The sequence below is a fragment of the Heliangelus exortis genome, chromosome 1 (assembly GCF_036169615.1).
Source record: "Heliangelus exortis chromosome 1, bHelExo1.hap1, whole genome shotgun sequence".
NCBI lineage: Eukaryota > Metazoa > Chordata > Aves > Apodiformes > Trochilidae > Heliangelus > Heliangelus exortis.
Genome location: NC_092422.1, coordinates 97,996,486 through 98,018,046, shown reverse-complemented (window position 1 = coordinate 98,018,046; position 21,561 = coordinate 97,996,486). Strand labels below are relative to the sequence as shown.

The 21,561-nt window shown below is 36.5% G+C and overlaps 1 protein-coding gene across 5 annotated transcripts in view; it reads left to right on the top strand.

The window, feature by feature from the left end:
* The window catches only part of USP25 (ubiquitin specific peptidase 25), a 90,221-nt gene that overhangs the window by 29,354 nt on the left and 39,306 nt on the right, over positions 1-21,561 (top strand). For 3 of the 5 annotated variants that reach the window (XM_071755344.1, XM_071755337.1, XM_071755374.1), the window contains 2 exons: positions 5,510-5,633; positions 11,456-11,618. In XM_071755344.1, the coding sequence (XP_071611445.1) occupies positions 5,510-5,633; positions 11,456-11,618 (287 nt within the window). The remainder of the gene's footprint in view (positions 1-5,509; positions 5,634-11,455; positions 11,619-21,561) is intronic. The other 2 variants (XM_071755362.1, XM_071755351.1) reach the window with 1 other exon arrangement.

The following is a 21,561-nucleotide window of genomic DNA, read 5'->3' as shown; positions in this document are numbered from 1 at the left end:
TATAGTATTCTTTAAAAAAAAAACCTTCTCTTCTAGGGACTCTGAAAAGTTATTCTATAAACTTATTTGGATGCTTTCCGTCCTTCCTGTACATTTAGACTTATTATTTCTTCCCTAAATCCCTCTTGCTTCAGGTTAAGTCCTTTGTTCTTTTTTGCTGTCCCCTGTGAGATTATAGTATACTTCAATCCTTCTATGTCAGATAAAGTGTTTCATGCTCGAAGATATTGTGTCCTTATGTCCCTTCAGACTGTTCTCAGATCTAAACTAAACAGCCCAAATGCTTTCCAAGTCTTTGAATGCATTTCCTATATCTATTGCCATTTTTTTCCCTTTCATCTAGATGTTCCCAAATGGTCCTACCGTTTTCATGAACCATGGCACTCAAAACAATAACCAAAGCTTCAGTTGAGCTCTTGGGAGAAATATGTGAATATCTATAAATGTCCACGTAGTACTCTGAAAATATAACTCTGGATAACACTTTATTTTCTTCAATGCTCTGATGATGTAAATTGTGGCGTCACTGTGAATCAGGTGTAGCTCCTAGATCCTTCTGGTCAGTCATCATTCTATAGTTGTGCATTCTGTTGTTTCTGTGAGTAGGCTTTGATAATACTTTCTTCTGTCACCTTATCTAACTTGGGTATCACTGTGTGTCTTTGTGACATTTCCTTCTACTACAGGACTTACGTCTGTCATCTCCATCCAGGTCTCTGGGAGTGTCTCCAGCTTGGTATGGCAGGGTCCCTGCTTCAAAATACCAGGAGTCTTGTACCTTGAGGTCCTCCTTTCATCTTACAGATTCACTTGTTTCTTTGTTTCATTACTTCCTCTCTCTTTTCCATTTCTGTCAGTGTGAGAATTCTCACTTCAAATGTGTTATCCTAGGACAGTTTAAATGCAGCTGAGATGAGGAAGTTCCTGCATGGCAGTGGTGGCCAATTGACTTAAGGAGCTGCTGAGATACTCCCCATCCAGTTTGAACTAAAATTGTCATATGCAGCCAATTAAATTCCTTTAAATCTTTGTGTGGGGATCCAAGACCATTCCTGATGTTTCATGAACATTTGTTCTACAGAACAGACTGTACAATGTAGGATCTTGCATAGCTCTGCTTGTAACAGATGAAACCGATAGTCTCAACTTTTTGTTTGTTTGTTTTGTTTAAATGTATATTGTTGGTGTGTTGAAAATGAAGTCTTGCTGCTGGATTTCCATGCTTGGCACCTATCCAGTGAACCCATCAGGACTGCTCCTTCATTTTCCCTCTCCTATGCCAGCAGTTGCATCACTGTGTTTGTTTATTGCCTGTCCCTGGGTTCAATTGCTGCTTCAGACCAGTCCCTCATGCTGCTTCCCAGCCTACTTAAGTTTGAAGTTCCTACTCTCTGCTTCCTCCTGGTATAAGTAACAAGTCAATAATACAGTAATTATGTTAATGACCTAGGCAATTACCAAGTAAGGACCACTTATTTAAATTATGATGATAGAAACTTCCTAAATAAACAGATTAAGAAGTTTTTTTTAGAAAAGAAAGATGTGGTGATATAGTGTGTGTGTTTACTATTAGTATATTTACTATTAGTATATTTGTCCCAAATTTCAATACACAGCTTAAAATTACTTTGTAGAATTACAAATTATGTAAAACTCTGGATCTTGCATACCAGGAGCACACATTACAATACTATCAACAGTGTTGTAAACAAAAATTATATTTCTTAGTAAAACAGTCGAATAATTTTGCATGTTAGTTTAAGTCGAACAAATGTCATGAATGAAGTAAGCCAGACTGTTTTGATGAGCAGAATCTTAATTCATAAAGAATTTTTTCAGTTTGTTTATTTAGTGGTCATGGCTTAGTTAAGAATGCTTGCCATTTTCTAAGGCTATATGGTATGCAGTAAGAATTACATTTATGAGGGTGAGCCAGTGAGAACTAAAGCGTTCTGTGGCTGAAATGAGAGGAGTAATACAAAATCAACATGTAAATTAAAGCTGGGTAAATATAAATTTGGAGAAGTTGCATTATTCTTAGTATCTTTATAAAATGCATCTTTCACCTCGTGTGGGTCTGATAAATATTTTGGGCAAAAGTCAGCTTTTTTTTTTTTCCTTAAAACTTAAACATTAAAACCAGAAATCAGTTGGTCAGATAGAAAACCTAGGTGGTTCACTTTCACAAAAAAATTCCACTGCTAATTGTTACAAATGTAAACAGTCATAGTTTGCATTAACACTATAAAATTGAAGTGAAGTATTTTAAAACCAGTTTGATGTGGGATTTATTAATGATTGTAAGAGGAGGCAAAATGGTCATACCTGTAAAATAGCTTCTTGAAGAAGAAAACTTAAAAAAAATCCCCATGTACTAATTTACAAAACAGGAAGAAACTTTGAGCAAGAAATAACCCTCCATGAATTTCAGGTAGTGTAAGTGCATTTGTATAGTCCAGAACCAACTGACAGGAATGCAAACTGTGCAGACAAGCCAATATATTTTTTTAAGGGTTTAGTCTTAGACTGTGTCATTTCTGTTGTGACTTTATTGAAATCATCTTTGTCTTGAATCCTAAATCATTGGATTATATGTAAACTGTTGCAGCTTTATGAGTTCCTTTGTCAGCTGACATGCTGAAAAAGACCTTGGACCAGGTCTAAATACAGCAAAGAGAGCCAAAATACCTGAATTTAAATATCCAAAACATTTTTATTTTACATTTGCTGCAAAGTAAAAAGCTTGCATGGAGTACCTTACCATGGATCAGCTGATATTTAGAAAGGTCTTTTTCTGACAGAAGTTATGCTAGGCAAACCACCCATGATGTAAATTGGTAGCACCTCTTGTGGGGTGGTAGTAGTATCTGGCAGCAGGTCTTCATTGGATTATCTTTTTTCATGCAGATTAGGAATAATTTATATGTGAAAACCTGTCTTGTCTGCTCCAAAACTCTTGCATGCCAAAGGAAACTGTTGCATTGACCTGCTTTCTGAAAGCAAGTGGAAGTCAAAGATTTTATTATTAAAGTGATATAATTACTGGCAATATGAATGGTAATAAACTTTTGAACACATAGGGTTGCGTTGTAGATTAAAGAGCTAGGGAGGTGCAAAGAAGTGGGATAATTTAATGGAAGTGTGATTTCGAGTTGAGCTTGATAGATAGTTTGATTCTTTTGTTTATTTTTTAGTAACATTGGAAGCTTTTGTTAACCACACAACTAAGCTAGGTTAAGAATTATTTTCTGGAAAATACTACTCAGTAAAAATGAGCTTCTTAATCTTTCTTCTTTATTGTAGTGTAAGAGTTTCAGCACTCTTACCTGGCTAGAGACTAGGTAAAAGACTAATCTGTAAGTGATGGGGGTAATCCCCTACTTCACTGACATCTGTGGCTGCTGGGTTGAGACTTGCTCCATCTTTATTTGTAACCACTGTTATTTCTTCGAGAAAAACAGCTTGTCTTCACTGGAAATGAGGTGTTTGTGTGTGACTAACTGCAAATGGGCAGAAAATCCAACATAAGCACCACATTTTAGAGTGTAACAGGTAGTGTGTCTCAGGCCTTTGTCACTATACACCTTTCTAGCCTTTTTCCTGCTCCCAGTCTGTAGAAGAGAGTCGTGCTTGTGTGTGACCCAGGCTGAGGTGCTATTTGAGCCAAAATTATGTTGTTCTCAACATGCAGGCTTGTATACTGGAGCCCCTCTGGGTGAGATGACTGCTGGTGGTTCTTGTAATTGCATTAGTGCTTCATAAGGAGAATTTCGGGCATCTGAGGTGAAGTATCCTGATATACTGGAAGGTCTGAGCTGACTATGAAAGTCATAAGAACAAAATTATAAAGTGCTGCTGCTGTGGTAATAGCATATTTCCATACTTCCAAATCATGACGGGTTTTCCAGGTTACTTTGCAGGTACTTTGCTTCCTTTCAAGGCTCACTGAATAAAATGGCAGTTCTGCCATCTTTATTTGGGGGAAGAAAGGGCTAAGTTGCAAACCAGGTTTTAAGATACTGGCGTTAACAGAGAAGTTTTTTACAACTTCAGTTTCAGCTTTCTTTGGAGAGAAGTCATCCCATTCTCTGTTCGTACACAGCTATGGCAATGATTTTTGTATCCTTTTTCAAACCACTAAGAAATGTCACAAACAAGTAAGCCCAGGGAACCAGGGGCAGCTGTCTCTGGAGCAAGTTTAGCCCATCCAGGAGAAAAGAAAGAATCTCCCTGGATATGAGTAATTGAGCTGACCTGTGGAGGAGAAACGCAGACAAGCTGCTCATCTCTCTTTTAGCAGTCATCAGTTTTGACTTTCTATCTCTTTCTCCCAGTCTTTCTGCTTATAATGTCCAAACTTTAGGCTGGAGTGTAGTCTCTTTCATAGCTCTTTGGGTTAACTTTGGCCTTGGAGGTAGTAGAGTAAAACCAGCCTGTGCCTGACATGTGTGTCTTTAATATTGCACTTGCACTTCTTCCTTCCTCTTTTTGTCTTTCTGACTTGCAAAATGAGACTTGGTCTTTCAAATCATGGTAAGCAACCAGCTTGGCTTTTCTGAAGGTTCTGTTTGTGCAGTTGATGGATATTCCTTTTGGCTCTGGCAGCTCTGAATGTGTGACTGTGCCTGGTGTGATGTTGATGGGTGTCACAGTGTGATGTAGGTAGTGAAATCCTTCCTTACTCAAGAAGGGAGAGTGCTACCCCTAAGATACAGGTAGGTTTGTGGGGTATGTTAGTATCTGATGCTTTAGATAATGGAAGCTGGAGAGGAAGGCAGGAGAAGGGTTGTTTTCATCTTCATTATCCAGTCAGTAGCCAATCCAGCATTCTTTGTACTTCCAAGTATGGATTCTTATTTTGACTTCTGTGTCTTTTTTCTTGATTCTCCTGTTGAGATGGGATATCTCCAGCAGACAGAAATTGGATTAAGATACATTGGGAAAAGAAACACACAGGCAGGATAGAAAAGCATGAGGTTAAGTGAGGAAGTCTCCCATGTGAAAATATTTGGCTCACCAGTGAGCAGAATTATTTGCAGAATTTTGGGCTGTATTGGGAGAACTCAGCACACATAACTCCCTGAGGAGGGAAAGAAGACTATGCTCAGTTAAATTACTGTTTTTAAGAGGTTTTCTTCATCATGTGTTCCCTGGAAGCAGATAATGGCAGTAGCTAAAGTAATACATTTAAGGATATTGCTTTAAGAGGGCTTTCAGAAACTCTGGATTCTTAAATTTGTCCCATAGCTTTGTGAAACTTGAGTTCATTAGGAGGAAGAAAGGCTATTGCCCATCATGCCTTAGAAAGAGCAAGCTGCTGAGGACTTTATCTGGCTTGGAGGTGGAAGGGAGCCATTAGCTGGGTTAGTGGTGAGAAGAGTGCAGGGCACAGGAGGAATGGACTGGAATGGTGCTCTGCAATCCCCGTGGGCTCTCTCTCCTCTACAGTAAGACTTACCTTTCATTCTGTTTCACTTTTAATTTTGAGAAAGATAGTTTTGCTTTTCAGATGTGATTGATCTCACTGGAGATGATAAAGATGATCTTCAGAGGGCAATTGCCTTGAGTTTGGAGGAATCAAACAGGGCATTCAGGGAGACTGGAATAACAGATGAGGAACAAGCCATTAGCAGGTAAACAAACAACTTATATAAAGCAGAAATTAAAGAGTTGGCAATTGGCGTGTATTGCTTTCTTTAACTTTTAACTTAACAAATAATAACTTGTTTACTTTGATTTGTGCTACTGATATGCCTGGCTTCAGGATGTTGCTTTAATGTATTGTATGTATATATATATACTGGAAAATAGTCTATATTTGTGGGCTAGAATTTAATAGTATCTTTCATGTTGATGTATTTGTCTAAATATTGAGGAAGTAGTTGGAGATAGAGTATATATGGTCATATTTAAATAGGACCAAAAACTAAAAATCTGTCATATCACATAAAAAAGAATGCAAATGAAATATAATTAAGAAGCTAATAAAATCTGTCCTATTCTTTTGCGGTGTTCATTTTACAATAATGATTTCTTGCCTCTGTGCTAAGGCTGAGATATGAGACTAGTAATGCTATTTAACATATAGGATTTATAAGGTTTGAGTTTACTTTGTCATTTAAAGTTGTATGAACTTTCAAATCTTGAGTTAAATAAAAATCCATAAGTTAACTTTGATCAGATTTTTACATTAAATTTTTGTACAGTGTGTGTTTGTGTGTAAATAGAGATAAAATTCTGAAATATTTTGGAGTTGAGCTATGCCTGGGTGTTGGGTTGTGTGGGAGGGATGTTGGTTTTTTTATCTGTGGCTGGCCTTATTCTAGGGGAAATGGCAATGATTTTATCCATCTGTTAGAAGGTTAACTACTGCCTCCTTATAAAAGACTAATTGTATAATTTTTTTTTTAAGACTGGGGATATTCACCACAGTAATTCTTTTCTTCAGTCACGGTATTTAGCAGACTAAATGGCTTATCAGAAAAATCCACCTCTGAAGATATGGAGACTGTTATTTTATTCACAGTAATTTTCTTTTTCTTTTTGAAAAACAAACGTACTAACTGAGCATAAGCATATCCCTCCGTTCCACCATTTGTGATAAAAACTATCTTGTTGTATGAGTTTAAGATAACATGTTTTATGAGAGCTGGGATGAGAGGGTTTTATATTTTCATTAATAATTGGAAGAAGATTTTCAGGTATTTTTTTTCTAAGACTTCAGTATTTGCCTGTATAAATTATTATGGTGGAAGTTACGTACAGTTCTGATTCAGAAGTTTAGCTCTCCTGCATATTCCTTCTTGAAGGACAGAATTGTCATAATTCTAGAGTTGTGATTTAGGCAGGCATTAAGAACAATGGATCTGTTTCTCAATATGGAAATCTTTTTCCCTGTTTTTTCTTCCCCAAGCTTTGACTGCTTCTGCTGTGCTCACTGCTTGGGAGATGTGAAGGTTTTTTTCCTGTAGACTTTTTTTTTTTTTTTTTTCACTTCTCAGACTAAAAAGCCCTTATTATCTTCTCATCCTGTAACTAAAATAACAAAGTAGGCCATTTTTTCCCCCTATATGTACTGAGATGTATACAATCTTTTCAGTTATATACAGAGAAGTGTTGGTCTTTTGATAAGAGATAAGTATTTGATGGCAAGATTATACATGACAGCATGTGCCAGATTAAGAGCTTATTGCTACCAAAAGGGATAGGGCCTGCATACTGTACCATATCATCTCTACTTGCTGGTAATACTCTTTATGGTGTTTGCCCAAATTCATCTCCTAAAGCTTTTAAAAAATATTTACTAAGGGATCCAGAGTGTATCATGGCATAGGAAAGAGAAATCATAGTTTGCTTGTGAATGGAGGCAGAGAGTGGTGAGGATCTTGGGCACTGTGGCACCGCTGAGGTATTTTATCAACTCAGTTACCTACTGAGATGCACCCTGAGTTGATGGCAAATTTTGTCCCAAGTTGTACCAATAAAGAAGGTTCAGAATTCTTGATCTCTAATGTTAAATCAGTTTCCTCAAGGACAAGGCTTATGACTTCTTTTTGTCATTGTTTTGTTTGGTTGTGTTATTTTTTGGTTTTTTTAATTTTACAAATCGCTTTGTAGTTAACACCCCACAGAAGAATGTTGGCATTCCAGTAGAAAGCACGGTATTGGTACAGAACTGAAAACAAAAAGTAGAACACTGGTTGTAAACAAGTAAAGCTGCAGACATTTACTTTGGTTTTTCAAAGTTAAACAAGAAGCAGAAATTAAGTAGGAAGTGAATAATAAGCAAATTAAATTATGGAAGTATTTCATTTTTATAAATGTAGGATGTGTGCATATTTAGTCTTTGTTGTGAAAGATTTTTTTTTTTTTTCAAAGGTATTCATAGTGGTTTGGAACCTGATTTGCACTGATTCTATTAAGGTATCCAAGGGAGCATAAATGGCATTTTTTTACTTGTTTAATAAAGTCCTAATGCACATGGAATTTGTCTTTCTAAATCTAATGCCTTATGCTACTTAGGGACAGATGTGATTACTATGTAGGTGTTGAGAGAAGCGCAGCCGAAATATCCAAGTGTCCAACCTGAAAATCTTGTACATGGCACATTTAAAATTTTTTTACTACTCCCTCTCTAAATCTCTCATGGAATCGTGCCTGATTGTTGTGTTTCCTAATATGAAGAAGTTCTGCCTGTTTGAACTCTCATGGATTGAAGGAAGCTGTCTGGTAGAGATTTACTGGGCAAGCTCTTAAGATATGACTTGAAAGAAAAGAGAATATCTGTTGAGCCTAGGGTAGTACCCATTTGAAAAGGAGAGCCCTAAGTGCATGAAGATGTCCACAACCCAGTGCTGCTTTTTTTTCTCTCTCTTTCTTTCTTTTCTTTCTTTCTTTTTTTTTTTTTTCTTCTTAAATTTTATTGTGGTGGTTGAAACTGCTGGGTCTGCTGTAGTGTGGTTAAGCATTGTGTGTACAGGGCAAAGGTGTAACTGGGAAGAGCTGTAGGACTGGGATAACTGCTTGGTTGCTCAATGTCCAGCTAAAAGACAGTCACAGTATGAAGTCCTATTCTTGTTCTTTCAGCTGAGTGTCCTGCTGGAGTGGGCTTTTCTGCAGCATGTTTAGTGGGCTTCCTCAAAATGGTTTGGCTGAACTTCTCTGCTGGGGATCACTTTGCCTGAGGCTTACTGTGTTGTTTGGCCAGCCCCATGCGAGCATCTCTGTAAAGCTTCTTGGCTATGCCCAGCTTGTTATGGAGAGAAATAAAACACTGCTTTTAATTCCTGTGGCAAGCCTGGCATTAACTAACCTCATTCTAGAGTTTCCTTCCAAACAAGATGCCAGCACTTGGAGGTGGGGAAGTCTTTGGTCCCATGAGGCTAGAGACATGCCATACCCTGCACGTAGCTTATGGCTCTGCTGCTGTGGTCTCTGGGGATTGCAAGAGGGTGTTTCAGCTGCATAATCAGAATTGCTAAAGCCTTGTAATAACTTTCTGGAAGGATGCATGTTTTGTTGGGAGCAGTGTGTGGGTAAGATTTTGCCAAGGTAGTCTTCTCAGATCAGGACAGTATGAATAGAATGCAGTGAATATTATAGTACAAGAGGTATACTCATTATGCTGGTAAATACATTTGTTTGTCGCTTTTGAACTGATCATTAGGTTCCTAATTAATGTGCTCACTTTTATTTCAGTTTAGATCACAGCTAGCATTATGGTTGAAAATTAATTTGGCACATAAGAGTGTACAGCTTTTGCATGTGTCTCTGAGGACAGATAAAATTAAGGAAAAATATTCCAAGTTTTGAGAATCATATACTTTATTAAGACATGCAAACAGATTTGAAGTGGAGCTAGAGGTCAGTAAATCCCTCACCCATTAAAGAAAAAAAAAAAACCAAACAAATGCAAGGAATATGTTTTAGTAGGTAATTAAGATGATAAATGGGGTCAGAGAATTGTTTCAATTCAAGAGAAAAAAAAAAAAAAAATATATATATATATATATATATATGAGTTTTATTATTTCCCTGAAACAAAAGTGTTTTGGACTAGGTGTTGGAGACCTGTGATAATATCGTTCTGAATTTGTTGCAGTCTGTTAGAGTCTTTGTGCCAGTTTAAAAGGTCCCTTCAGTTTATTTGAAACAAGAGTTTAAATAATTCTGCCTGTATGAAAAATTATTTGAATTATGTTTAGAACAAATGCTTTATATAAAAATATGTTTAGGCTTCTGTTTAGAATTAAGTATTGATGTCCCAATTAAATAATTTCTGTTCTCAAAGCAGAGAGACATTGGTGATCTAACACTTTTGAAGTATTGCATCAGTGATAAGGGAAATTAATTTGACTGTTTCATTACATTTGGGGGATTGTTTAGGAGATAACATTATCATTGTTGCTCTCAAGAATCTTTTACTCCTGAAGAGTTTGGTTCCATGCCCATGTATTGTTTGAAGAGATGTCAGAGTAGAAAGTCTTAGAGGATCTAAGACTGCCTGTCATTTCAGTGCTGTTTAGAAGGTTATCTGTCAAAATTTAAATGTCAGAAATCGGTAAGTCCTTAGGAAATGGAAAGTTTTAGGTTCTTTCTGAGATTTTTATTGATACAAAAGTAGTATAAATACCAAATGGTCTCTCAAATTCTGAATGCTTCTGTTTTTTTCAAATTAAGTAGCAATAGCGAATTATTATGTCCCCCAGATCAGTTACAGAAGTTCATATAATACTTTGCAGTTCTTTTATATCTTCTGAGATACCTTTTCTTACTTTGACAAGAGCATATCTTGAAACAAAAATTTACAGTTAGAAAAGTGAGGGATTATGTTTTGTGGTCCTTTCTCTCCCCCTCCTCCCCTCTTGTTTCTTTGTTTGTTTCTTGCTTTTTTTTTTTTTCCCTAGAATGTTCCAACTTTGTCCTTTAGGAACTCTATTTACAGACCAGCCTGAACTTCTGTTTCTTTGATGTTTAGTGGGTCTAGAACCAAAGGGGACAACCCTTCAGCCTGCACAGTCTGCTTCAGTGCTTGTCACACAGCTGAAGTGCTCCTGAGATCATCAGAGGAGATGGCTGGGGGTAGTAACTGTGTCAGTAGTGCATACACCAGGCAACTTTGCTTATTAGTTAGAACTGTTCTTATATGACCTGAGTGTATGTATCTCAACTTTTTAATTTATAATATGGTTAGCACAAATTACCTTTAAGGTGTTCTTTGTCACCAGGCTAAGGACATGTGCAGACACAGAAATAACGTGTAGAGCGAAGCTTGAGTTTGGGAGCACAGCTCACATCACGTCTTGCTATCATGTGAAACATGGGCATGCAAAATAAATCTCATAGAAACAGTTTCCTCCAAAAGAGTGTGTTCATTGAAATGCACATTTAACCTGTGGGCTAGCATTTGAAAAATTGTTGGGAGGTGTCTTTCATAAAGTAGCTCATAAAGCAGTTACTTAATAAGTAAAGCAATAAATAGTTTCGGATGTTGCGAAAATGGAAACTAAAAAACATCTTCTGTTTTTGAAAGTTGCCTAGCCAGCATTGCTTTTCTGTTAGTAGATTAAATACTGGTGGCTTTGTGCTTTGCATGTGAATAAAAGCAATTGTAAATGAAAGCACTACACTAATAGTGCTGCCTAAAATTTCTTGTTGTTTATCCTGTTAGAATCTAGTTCTTAAATAATTGACTTGCAGACATGGCCCTTGTAGAGCTTCTCACAGGAAATTCACTCGCTCACTGATAGTTTTCCAAAAAGTGGTGAAAATACTGTAACACATCTAAAAGTAGGATAGTATCTTACTTTTGAAGACATAACCAAGCTCATAAACAATAAGATAACAAATGATGCAATATAGATGTCTGTATTAGTAATTAAAACTGGTTTACTATGTGTTTTTGGTTTTTTTTTTTGGTTTTTCTCACATTTTCCCCTCCCTTCTGTTTCCAAAGAGTTCTAGAAGCCAGTATTGCAGAAAATAAAGCAAGTTTAAAGAGGACACATCCAGAGGTATGGAGTGATTCTCCAAACCCTTACGATCGAAAGCGGCAAGACAACTGTCCAGTAGGATTAAAGAATGTTGGCAATACATGCTGGTTTAGTGCTGTCATTCAGGTAAGGACCCTCTTTGACTTAGCTGTGTATATTCTTCATTGTATTTAAAGATGACATTTTAAGTGGATAGCTTAAGATAACTTGTTTTACTAAGAAGTTTAGGCCACTGCATGAGACCCTTTTGAACATTACTTACGGCATTTTTAAATGTGTTTATTTGTAAGTCTAAGCATAGAAAGTACTGTAGCATGATCAAATGAAGCTTCAAAATGTTTCAGAATGTGTCTGCAGCTCATGCTGACATCAATGCCAATTATGGATTCCTGAAATCATTTAAAATTGGATTACAGATAAGAAACAGACTTTTTGTATTTTAAAAGAACTCATGCAGATGAGTGCAAGGAGGTGGTTAGCAATGGAGGTAGATAGAGGAAATTACACCTTCACTCATGGAGTGCTTACTAGAATAGCTACAGGGAAATAGCTGAGTAGGGTAAAAGAAGGGATAACTGATAAAGAAGAAAACGAGGAGGGAAGTGAAGGTATTGCATGGATACATTTGTGTCCCTTTTGGGTTGTTTTATCCAATACAGCAAAGATACGTGCTCTTAGTCTGTTTTTTAGTGTATATATGGATAAAATAAAATCTGTTTTAAGATAAGGTAAATTGGGAAATGAGTATTGATACTGCAACTTGTCTAGTAAAATCTCATGTTCTTAATATCAATAATTCATTGTTTATAAACTTGATGTATCTCTCAAGTGTTTTTTTTAGAGGTGATTGCTACATCTGTGTTTCTGTAAATAATCTTTATGATTTCATAAGCATCCAGACCCACAGAGAAATTGGGTAAAACTGGAATTTGAAATGAGCAAGTTTAATTTTAGTCTACAAGAAGCTAACTCCATATACTGTAACTTTTCATAGTCTGACATTTTGTGAGGAAGCAAATAAAATATTTAATACCCATTTTCAGCAAATTACTGTCTAGCTGAATCCCATCACATGAACTAATATTGTTACTTTCACAGTGATGGCTGTTGCACTTCAGGCTGAGTCCATTTAGATCAATGGTCTGCCTAGCAGTTTCTTCAAATGGCTGCTTATAGAGGAGTAAAACAGTACCCATGATACCACTCTGTTAAAACACTTCCAAGCCTCTGGCTGCTTTCATCTTGGGGGATTTTCTTGATTTTTTTTCTGGTTTCTTTAGTTAGTAATCCCTGGTGGCTGTCTCTTTTATGTAATTGTTGCCCTTGAACCTGTAGTGTCCTTTGGATAGGAGTTCCATAGTTGAGCTTTCCATTCCATGAAGAACAGCTGTGTTTTTGTATGGTTTTTTGAACCAGACTCCCCTCTACTTTTTCTGGTGGCCTCCCAGTAAACAATTGATAGCTATGACACTTCTGTGGACTACTGTCATACTCTCTCTCAACAGGCCAGTGGCCTCTTTTTTTCAAGTTGACTGCTGAGTTGTTGGCTATATAGGATCTGTTCTAACTTCTGATTTGCCTTGATGCCCTTCTCCAGATGTTTTCTAGCTGTGGTAGCATTTTAGTTGGAGGACCATGAAAGTTGTCAAGGTATGGGTGGGCTATGAATTTCAGGTGTTATGATGGACACATACAGAATCTTCAGGAAATACAATTAGGAATGGCAAGGAAGGACATTGCATTTCCTTGAGCAGCAGCTCAAATGTATGTAGTACTTGTGTAGGACAAGATGATAGTTTAAAGTGAGAGTTTGTGAGTCAGGATGGGAAAGGAGGCTGGTCCCTCCTCTTTCCTTTCAGCATCTGGTAATTTATCAGGGGGTTGAATATCCTGTTTTATTGAGATTTTGGAGGGTTTCCCTTTTTCCTCTTTTTCTTATTCCTCCACATATATAGTCATTTTCCCAATACCACGATCATTGTCTTAGTGCTAATATAGAGAAACATCTTATTTCCATAAAGCTCTTTGTGGAGCTAATATAAATGGTGTTTTATCTTCTCTGGTGTCTAATCAAATTTTACGTTATGTAGTAGTCCTGAATCTCAAGATGACTAATATTTAAATTTTGTGTGTGTGTGTGTGTGTGTATGTGTATGCATGAGCATTTCTGTAAAATAAGTATTTAAACACAGAAAATTGCAAATGTTTAAGTAAATGTTTTCAAGGAAACATGAATTTTAATTTCCTAACCACTGAGACAAAAGCAGAGGCTAGGGAATTAAAAAACCTGTGCTAGACTTATGATCTCTTTTTATTTATACCCAATATGCAACTTTCTATCTTGAAAACAGTTTATAAAGGGGTTAACTAGTTGTTATGATCATCAGCCATGTTATGTGAAAATCTGTGGCCTTCAAAATTGATTTGCTCCTAAAAGAAAAACTTGTGTATTTAGGTCTGTAGAAAGTAATTCAAGTAAACCATTGAAAGATTTATAGCTTCAGTTGGTTGAAAAATTAGGTTATTAATACTGTCTGTCAGCCAGGAACACTTATGTTTCAAACAACCAGCCCAGGAAACCTAATGCATGTTAATTTAGAGCATTAGCTAATACCATATTTATTTATCCACAGGGCAGATTGATGCCTTGAGTTGCATTGACTGCAGAAGAATTTTCAAGCTTGCTTTAGGAGTCATTTGACACCTGACACATTATATAGATCAACAATATTTAAATGTTAACTATTGTCAGTCACAATGATATATTGTGTAATATAATCTAAAACTAAATTGCAAAGAAAGATCTTCATCCTATTTAAGGAGTGCTTGTTAAGAAGAAAAGCTTTTGACATTCTGACAGTTTTCTCATGCAATGTGTGTTGTTTTTTCATAGCTGCCAAGGAGCTGACTTAATAAAGTACAATTTTTAATGGTCTGTTGTATTTATATAGAGAAAATGAAATTTCTAAAGCTTGCAGTGAGTGACAGCAGATCCTAGCAAATTTCAAACATTGCTAGAAATACTGCTTTTTAATCTGTACTTACAGGTGCATTGGAGAAACATGGACATGTAGGGAGTCTCTCTTTAGATAGTAGAACTTTATTTTGGATCTTTCAACAGTTGTTAGAACCAAATAGTAACATTTTTTCCACAGCATAACTTTAAAAATCTGTCCTGCTGTTGAAGACTTTTGACTTGGTAAGAACTTGAATTTAAAACAGAGTGCCAAGATAAATATGTCAAAACAAAACTGTGCTAAAGCATGCTTGTAGCTTTTGCTACTGTTTTGTTATATTAACTTCTGTCAAAGAATACCTAAATCTTGAGATGTTAGAAGATTTCTAAGAGGTTTTTTGTGTGTTTTGGTATTGTTGGGTTTTTTTTACTATTCTTGTTATTGTAACTGTATATATCTGTTCTTGTAATAGCATGTAAGATACAAAGTCCTCTAAGGAGCAAAACATTGTCCTACACCTTCTTCCTTTTTTGCAGTAGATTTCAGTGATTCCTTTGTAAAAAGATAACTTCAAAATTTTCCTTGCTTTTAAGAGTTTATATTCTGCAAATGGCTTAAGTAATACATTTATTGAAGTTGTGAAGTGGCTCCTTTGTGTCATGCTGAGCCCAAGTTAAGTCTTTGTAGGACGTAAGAGGCAGTAACTCACAGGACACAGATGCACTACTGGAATCATGTCTGTAGCCTTGCTGCCTCTAAATTGTCTCCCAGGTGTTTTGCTTTAAGACATGACACTAGGCTACCTTTTGGAGTTCTAAATAGAGTTTTTAGTCATGTGGGAGAAGTAATGCCCTGGCTGGCCATGCTTACCCTTTGGAAAGGTGTCACACCAGGTTCCGTGTAGTTGGTCATCCACTTAGTGCCCGAAGACAAGTTTCTGATGGAGGGAAGTAAGTAAAGGGGGAATCACATGAAAATTGTATTGTAAATGCTGCTCGTTTCTCCTTTCACCCCCAGTTCTGTATCTAAAGTATGAGGTGCAGCGTTTTCCTGTGTCTCATGACCTACTGAGGACCTGTCCATGTTGAAACTTCCCCCATTTACCAAATGAGTTGTCCCAACAAAACACGTGAGCTTTGGCCTCTCCGTGCTCTTTTCTCCATCAGTCTGTCAGAGTCTGCTTAGTTATTAAAAAATGAGATACTTTTTTGGGGTTTCTTTCTTCCCCAGAAGTTCATAGCTCACAGAACAAAGAATTAACAAGTTACCATCTTAAAAACATGGATCTCCATGGCTTATTTTTAACTTTTATTTTCAGGGTTCCTAACACCACTTCTGGCATTTTACTCTGTTTCATTGTGTTTAGAAGTATCTTTCCTGCTTTCCTGATGTCAGTGTCTTTGGGGTTAGGATCTCATTGGTACTAAGTTTTCATTTCTGTCAAGAAGTAAGCCAGTGTGGGTGAGAATCATGCAAGTATTTTCTTTCCAGATAGTGGCTCAGCTGTTTTTTTTACTATCTTTGAAACACCAATATCCAACTTCTGCATTTTTTGATTTTTCCTATTTGTCATATTGAATGGAAAGGATTGTGATGGGTGATGTGGCAGTGCATTATCCCAGAAAGCCTAGGATTAGGTAGTAAGAGTTACATATATGTATATTGTATGCAACTCCCATGCTTCTCTGAGCATGCAATAGAAGGTTGAACGGTGAAGAACATTCAGTCCACAATTGCTGTTTGAATTAAAATGGTCATTGATGTTGCCTTTTCCTTCCACTGTTTTATAGGTAAACTATCTGGGGTGCAGAGGTCAGGATGAAAATAGGATTTAACTGTTCTGTGGAGTTCTGTGGGCAGAGGTATAATGAAGCTGGAGATACAGTTTCTTGCTTTACCTCCCTCCATCAGTCTCTCTGTTCCCCTGTAAAGATTGACCTGTGCTTTCCAAGTTCAGTTGTCCTATGGTATTTGCTGACAGGATATTCGTTTTTCTGTTTTTTGTTCTCTATGATCTCCAGTTCTTTCAGGTTGCTTGTGTGATTTTTTTGAAATTCTTCCCTTTTATTTAGTGGTATATAATATAATTCAATGTTGTGAGGGGTTGAAAAGCTTTAACTGATGATGGCTTTAGCTTTCACTCAATAGTTGTTAATTCACTTAAAAAAATAAGGTTCACAACTCATCAATTATCCTGAATCCATGTGTACTTCCTAGGTTTGGAAGAGCATAAAACTATTGCATTTTTAGGTCTATTATGTAATGTTATACCACGAATGTATTTCATGTTGTTGTGCTTTAGGCAATAAGTTGAAAACTGTGACCGTGTAAGGAAATGCTGGCTGTTATTTTATCTCCTAACAGATTTTTTTTCCTTGCTTTGAACATGTAACAGAGGAGTGGTTGGTTGGCATTTTTCAGTATGTGCCAAGACACAAGTATAAAGTGAATTCTTCTGAACACATCTCATATCATACTTATTTGAGTTCTGAATTGCAGTGATGTTCTGGATTTGTTGCTATAAACAAGTGAATGGTCTCTAAATGCAGTCTTATAATACCATGGTGAGCTGTTTGTTTAAAATGTTGACTTCACCCAAGACTGCTAAAGTTAAGTCAATTTGATGTTCTAGATCAAACAGTATGAAAGCCATTTTCCATATTCTTCTATTTTACACCTCAGCCTGTAGATAAGAAAAACACAACAACTTGAAATTGTACTTTATACCTTTGTTTTCAGCAGTTTGGAATGTTGATTGATTGACTGTTTATAAATAAAAATGTCCTTTTTCAGATACTTTCCAAAGCTTTTAAGATGTAGTATTGAATCAGTCTGTGTATTTGAAAATGCTAAACTTTTTCCTGGCAGATCCTACTGTGCAATCAGAGTTGTTCTGCTAAGGTTCAGCCATGAGATAGTGTTCTGTCTGTAGGTCTTTCATTTCAGAGAGAGAGAGAGAAAAAAACTCCTCTTCCTGTACTTTCACAAAGCTTGAACTGGAGCCTGCTGAAGCCTTAGATTTGAAGCTGTTTTCCTCTCTTCCTTTCACTCTCCCTTACATGTAATTTTCTAAAGAATGAGAGGATTTTCAGGAAGGCGTTGGATTGTGCCAGATTCTTGGTGTATGGGAAAAGGCAGTATCAGGAATATGTTTTATGTGACACTTACTTTCCTAAGCTTTTTTTCTCTAAAAGGTGGAAGACAATACACAGAGATAGTATGTGCTTAAGAGAAATTTATTTATTTAAATTTATTTAAAATTCTCTGTGGTCTTATTACAATTATGTATTTTCTACATTGGAAGTAAAAAGTGTTTAATTTTTTTATATGCATAGCAGTCATTTTCCTTTTAGTTTAAGCATTATAAGAAGATTCTGGTTGTATTATGCTTGCTGACTTTTAGTGTATGCATAGCCTCAAATATAAGCCTGATGACCATATTTAAAGCCTAACATTAATGTCTGTTCTGAAAAGAGGATTTGCCATTTATGTGACCAAGACATGCATGAGTAAGAGGCAGCCTAAGTACAAGTTTATAAGGAGATACTGGGTTGAAAGGAACATACAGCCACAGCAGTGACAACATAAATTTGCTTTATGTTGCAACATAATGGACATTTGTTGTGGAAAAAAGGGGGTTCAATGATATGAACCAAAGGGTAAGAAATAGATCAACAAATAGAAAAAAAGTGGGGAAAGCCGTAAAGAGGAGGGTGAAGTGATTATCCCAAAGTAGTGTTGAAGAGTGTAAAAGACTTGAAAGTTGGAGAGAAGTAGACCTAGTTGCCAGTGAAGTTGCTTGCATTTTTGCAATTTGGAGCTTTTCTGGACACTAATACTTGATCTGAGGTGTGCAGGAGTGTAAAATCACTATTAAGCCTATGTGGAGTTTTTAGTAGTACTTTTAGTTTGAACCCTTAGCACTTCAAATATTGACAACTAGTAAATTTAAAATTCTTCATGTTATTGGAAGAAACATAGGGTAATGTGTGCAGGTAATGGCATACATTCCATAGCCTTTTGCATTTTCTTTGATTTACATTATTGGCATGAATAAAATGTTAACCCTTTAATAGGATTTAATTAACCCCTTAATATCCAATCTATTCTAGTGAAAACTGGCTCTGTATACAGTAAAACAGCAAAATTGTTTATCAAGTGAAGTGAGAACATAAGTCTGATTTGTTATATTAGCAGGGAAAAAGTATTCCAAATAATACACTTAATGACATGGGCAGAGTTCCATTTTTTGCTTTGTATTTTTAGAGCAGTAAAAATGTATTCGTTCTTTAAGATTTCTGTCTGCTTGCTGTCCAAAATTTAGATATGGTCTCTGCTTTGTGGCTTTAAAATCTGAATAAATGCAAAATTGGAAATGCATAAAAGGCCACAGATGACAAAATAAGGCAGATGAATGTTTCAACATGTTAATGCATATGTAAGCTTTCAACTTAGAGAAGATTATGTTTTAGCTAAATGCCAGTACCTGAAACAATTAATTTAGGAACTCTGTAGGAATACATACTTTCCTTTCCCCTGGATGAAGATTTCCTTTTCAGGCCATACTGATAAGATATATTTAGGTTTTGATTACTAGCCAAATTAAGTCCTTCCTAAATTTTCTTTGCCAAAATTCAAGGTAGTCTTTATCTTTCTCTCCTGTTAAAACTCAAACCTTAAGTCTAATTTGGACACCTACACTAGTTTTGGTATCCTTGCCTGATGTCCATCCCTTTTACTTTGATAAAAAGGAGCCTACAAACTGGCTTGCCAGAAGACTAGAAATTAATGGGCTGTTCTCAGAGAAACATGCATGATGACCATGTTTCACAGTATGCTGTTCATGTTCAACACCAGTCAAATGTGTTTGTTCTGCTTCAGCATCATAGATGAGTTTTTGCCAAATGACATGATTTTGGCATATTGATGACTGGTTTACATACAATTAGCCTGAATGGCTTTAGTACATGTTTGACAGTATAATTTGAAAATACTTCCTCCCATCTAAGCTTAATCTTTGTGGATTGAATGGAAAGATGGCTTTTTTTTCCCTTGTGAACTTGCAGGACTGTTATCGGTATTAAAAATTCCCCAGTTCTTGAGCAAAGCAATGCCTGCTTTTTAGTTCTAAGAATTGGAAACAAGTAAAAAATGCTAGTTAGAAAAACTTAATTTTTTCATACATCTGTATTGAAACTGCTGGTTTTAGAGCCCTATGCTTACAGAACTTGCAAGAAACCATTAGAGAGAGCCTGTCTAAAGCTGTGTGAAACAGCTTGATAGTCATCTTTTATCTAGACACAGAAGTTCTGTTTTTCTATTCTCCAAGTGTTGTTGATGTAAGTATCTTTACTATTTTAGGACTCTGCTGGTAGCTCTTAATGATCTGTGTTGAATATCAAGCTTTTACAGATTTAATATGCTGACTAATTTCTATTCTTGTAGCATTAATGCATCATCATTTTAAGATGCGTGTTAAGAATGTTAAGAATTAAATCTCTATTTAAGGACCCTGGCAGAATTTAAGTTGCCTATGCCTGATCATCCTAGACATTAAGAGGGGAGAAGGAGTAGGCAGGGTGGTTTAGAAGAAAGCAAAGTAGCTTATATTCTGAAATTGTTTGGACTCTGCGTAGTGTGGGCAGACACTACTTGGAGAAGTGAATAGTTTTAGCATCTTATAGTTTTGAAGCTGTAACTATACCTAGCTGCCTCTGGCATGACAGAAAATATATCTACATCATGACCACCTATAGAGGGGAAAGCTGTGGTATGTCTGTCAGTCAGCTCCATTCATTTGAATGCCCTAAACTGGTGCTGGATTTTTGTTAATTTTAATTTTTTTTTTACTCTTGTTCAGCCCCCAAACTGATAGAATAGGAATCAGGTATTCTGAAAATCTGTTGATTATCATGGCAATTTGATAATAGAGGCTTAGCCTGGCTAGGTTTTCAGATGACAGCTTTTAAATAGGTTTAAAGACACTGGGGAAAAAAACAAAATGAAACACCTTTTAGAGGGTTGCATGCATAAATTCTGCATAGTTTACATGGGTAATCTATAGAAATATTTGCTCAGTGCCAGCAGATAACAGAGTTATCCACCTTTTGGATCCAGCCTGTTTTTTTGCACTGTGACTCCTGACACCTCTGGGTAGCTGAAGCCAAGTAGGTGAGAGATGAATTGCTGCCCTGTACAGTGTGTTTGGGAGGCCAGTGCTCTGGCATGGAACCAGTGAGTGGTACCACTCTGAGTGGTACTCTGCTGTGTCTTGCTTGGGGGCTGCAGAAGAACAGCTTCTGCTCTATAGCATCACCTACCCTGGGTGTAGAAAGCCTTGGGAACTGATGACAAACCAGGGTGCTCTGCAAATTTGGAATTGTATCGCCTAGCCCCTTTCTGAAGCACAGGGGTAGATGGCCATGGGAGATCTCTGCTACAAAAAGAACTGTAAGTAGCTCCTTGAGGTACAGCAGGCACAAATGATTGGTCTCAGGCACACTTACAGTAGTATCTGTTTGCACTTACACTGGGAAATTGCCTTTTTTTTTTTTTTTTTTTTTTTTCATGAAGATAGAAGTTTACTGATATTGATTTAACTCAGTATAGAATATCTGCAACATGATACAGTCCTGTCATTGCTAGTGGTCTTCCTAATAGACTAAATGTAAGCATTCTGCTGCACTCAGTACAGCCTCTCACTGCATAAACAATTTTGGAGAGAAGTGTATAACTAATTATCTTGCATAAGGAATTTTGAGTATAACAAGGCTGAAGAAGCATATCAGACAATCCTCTTAATTATTGTCATCAGCTTGCAGAAATAGGTTCTTTGAGCTTAGTAAAGCGCATAGATACTTCTTAACAACTTAGTTAAGAAGTTACTTCTTAACAATTCAGGGTTCTGGATTAAAGAAATAGATTTTTTTGTAAAAAAACTTGTGGATTGAATGCCAAGCAAAATTTCTGAACTTTAATACAGTTTTCTATACTTAATTTATCTCTGTGTATTATGAAATTGGCTGGCTTGGCTGATGGCACTTGGATTAGTCATAGAGAGGTCAGTCTTTGGACACTATATTTCAGCATCTGGTTTATTTTGTTTGTGAGAC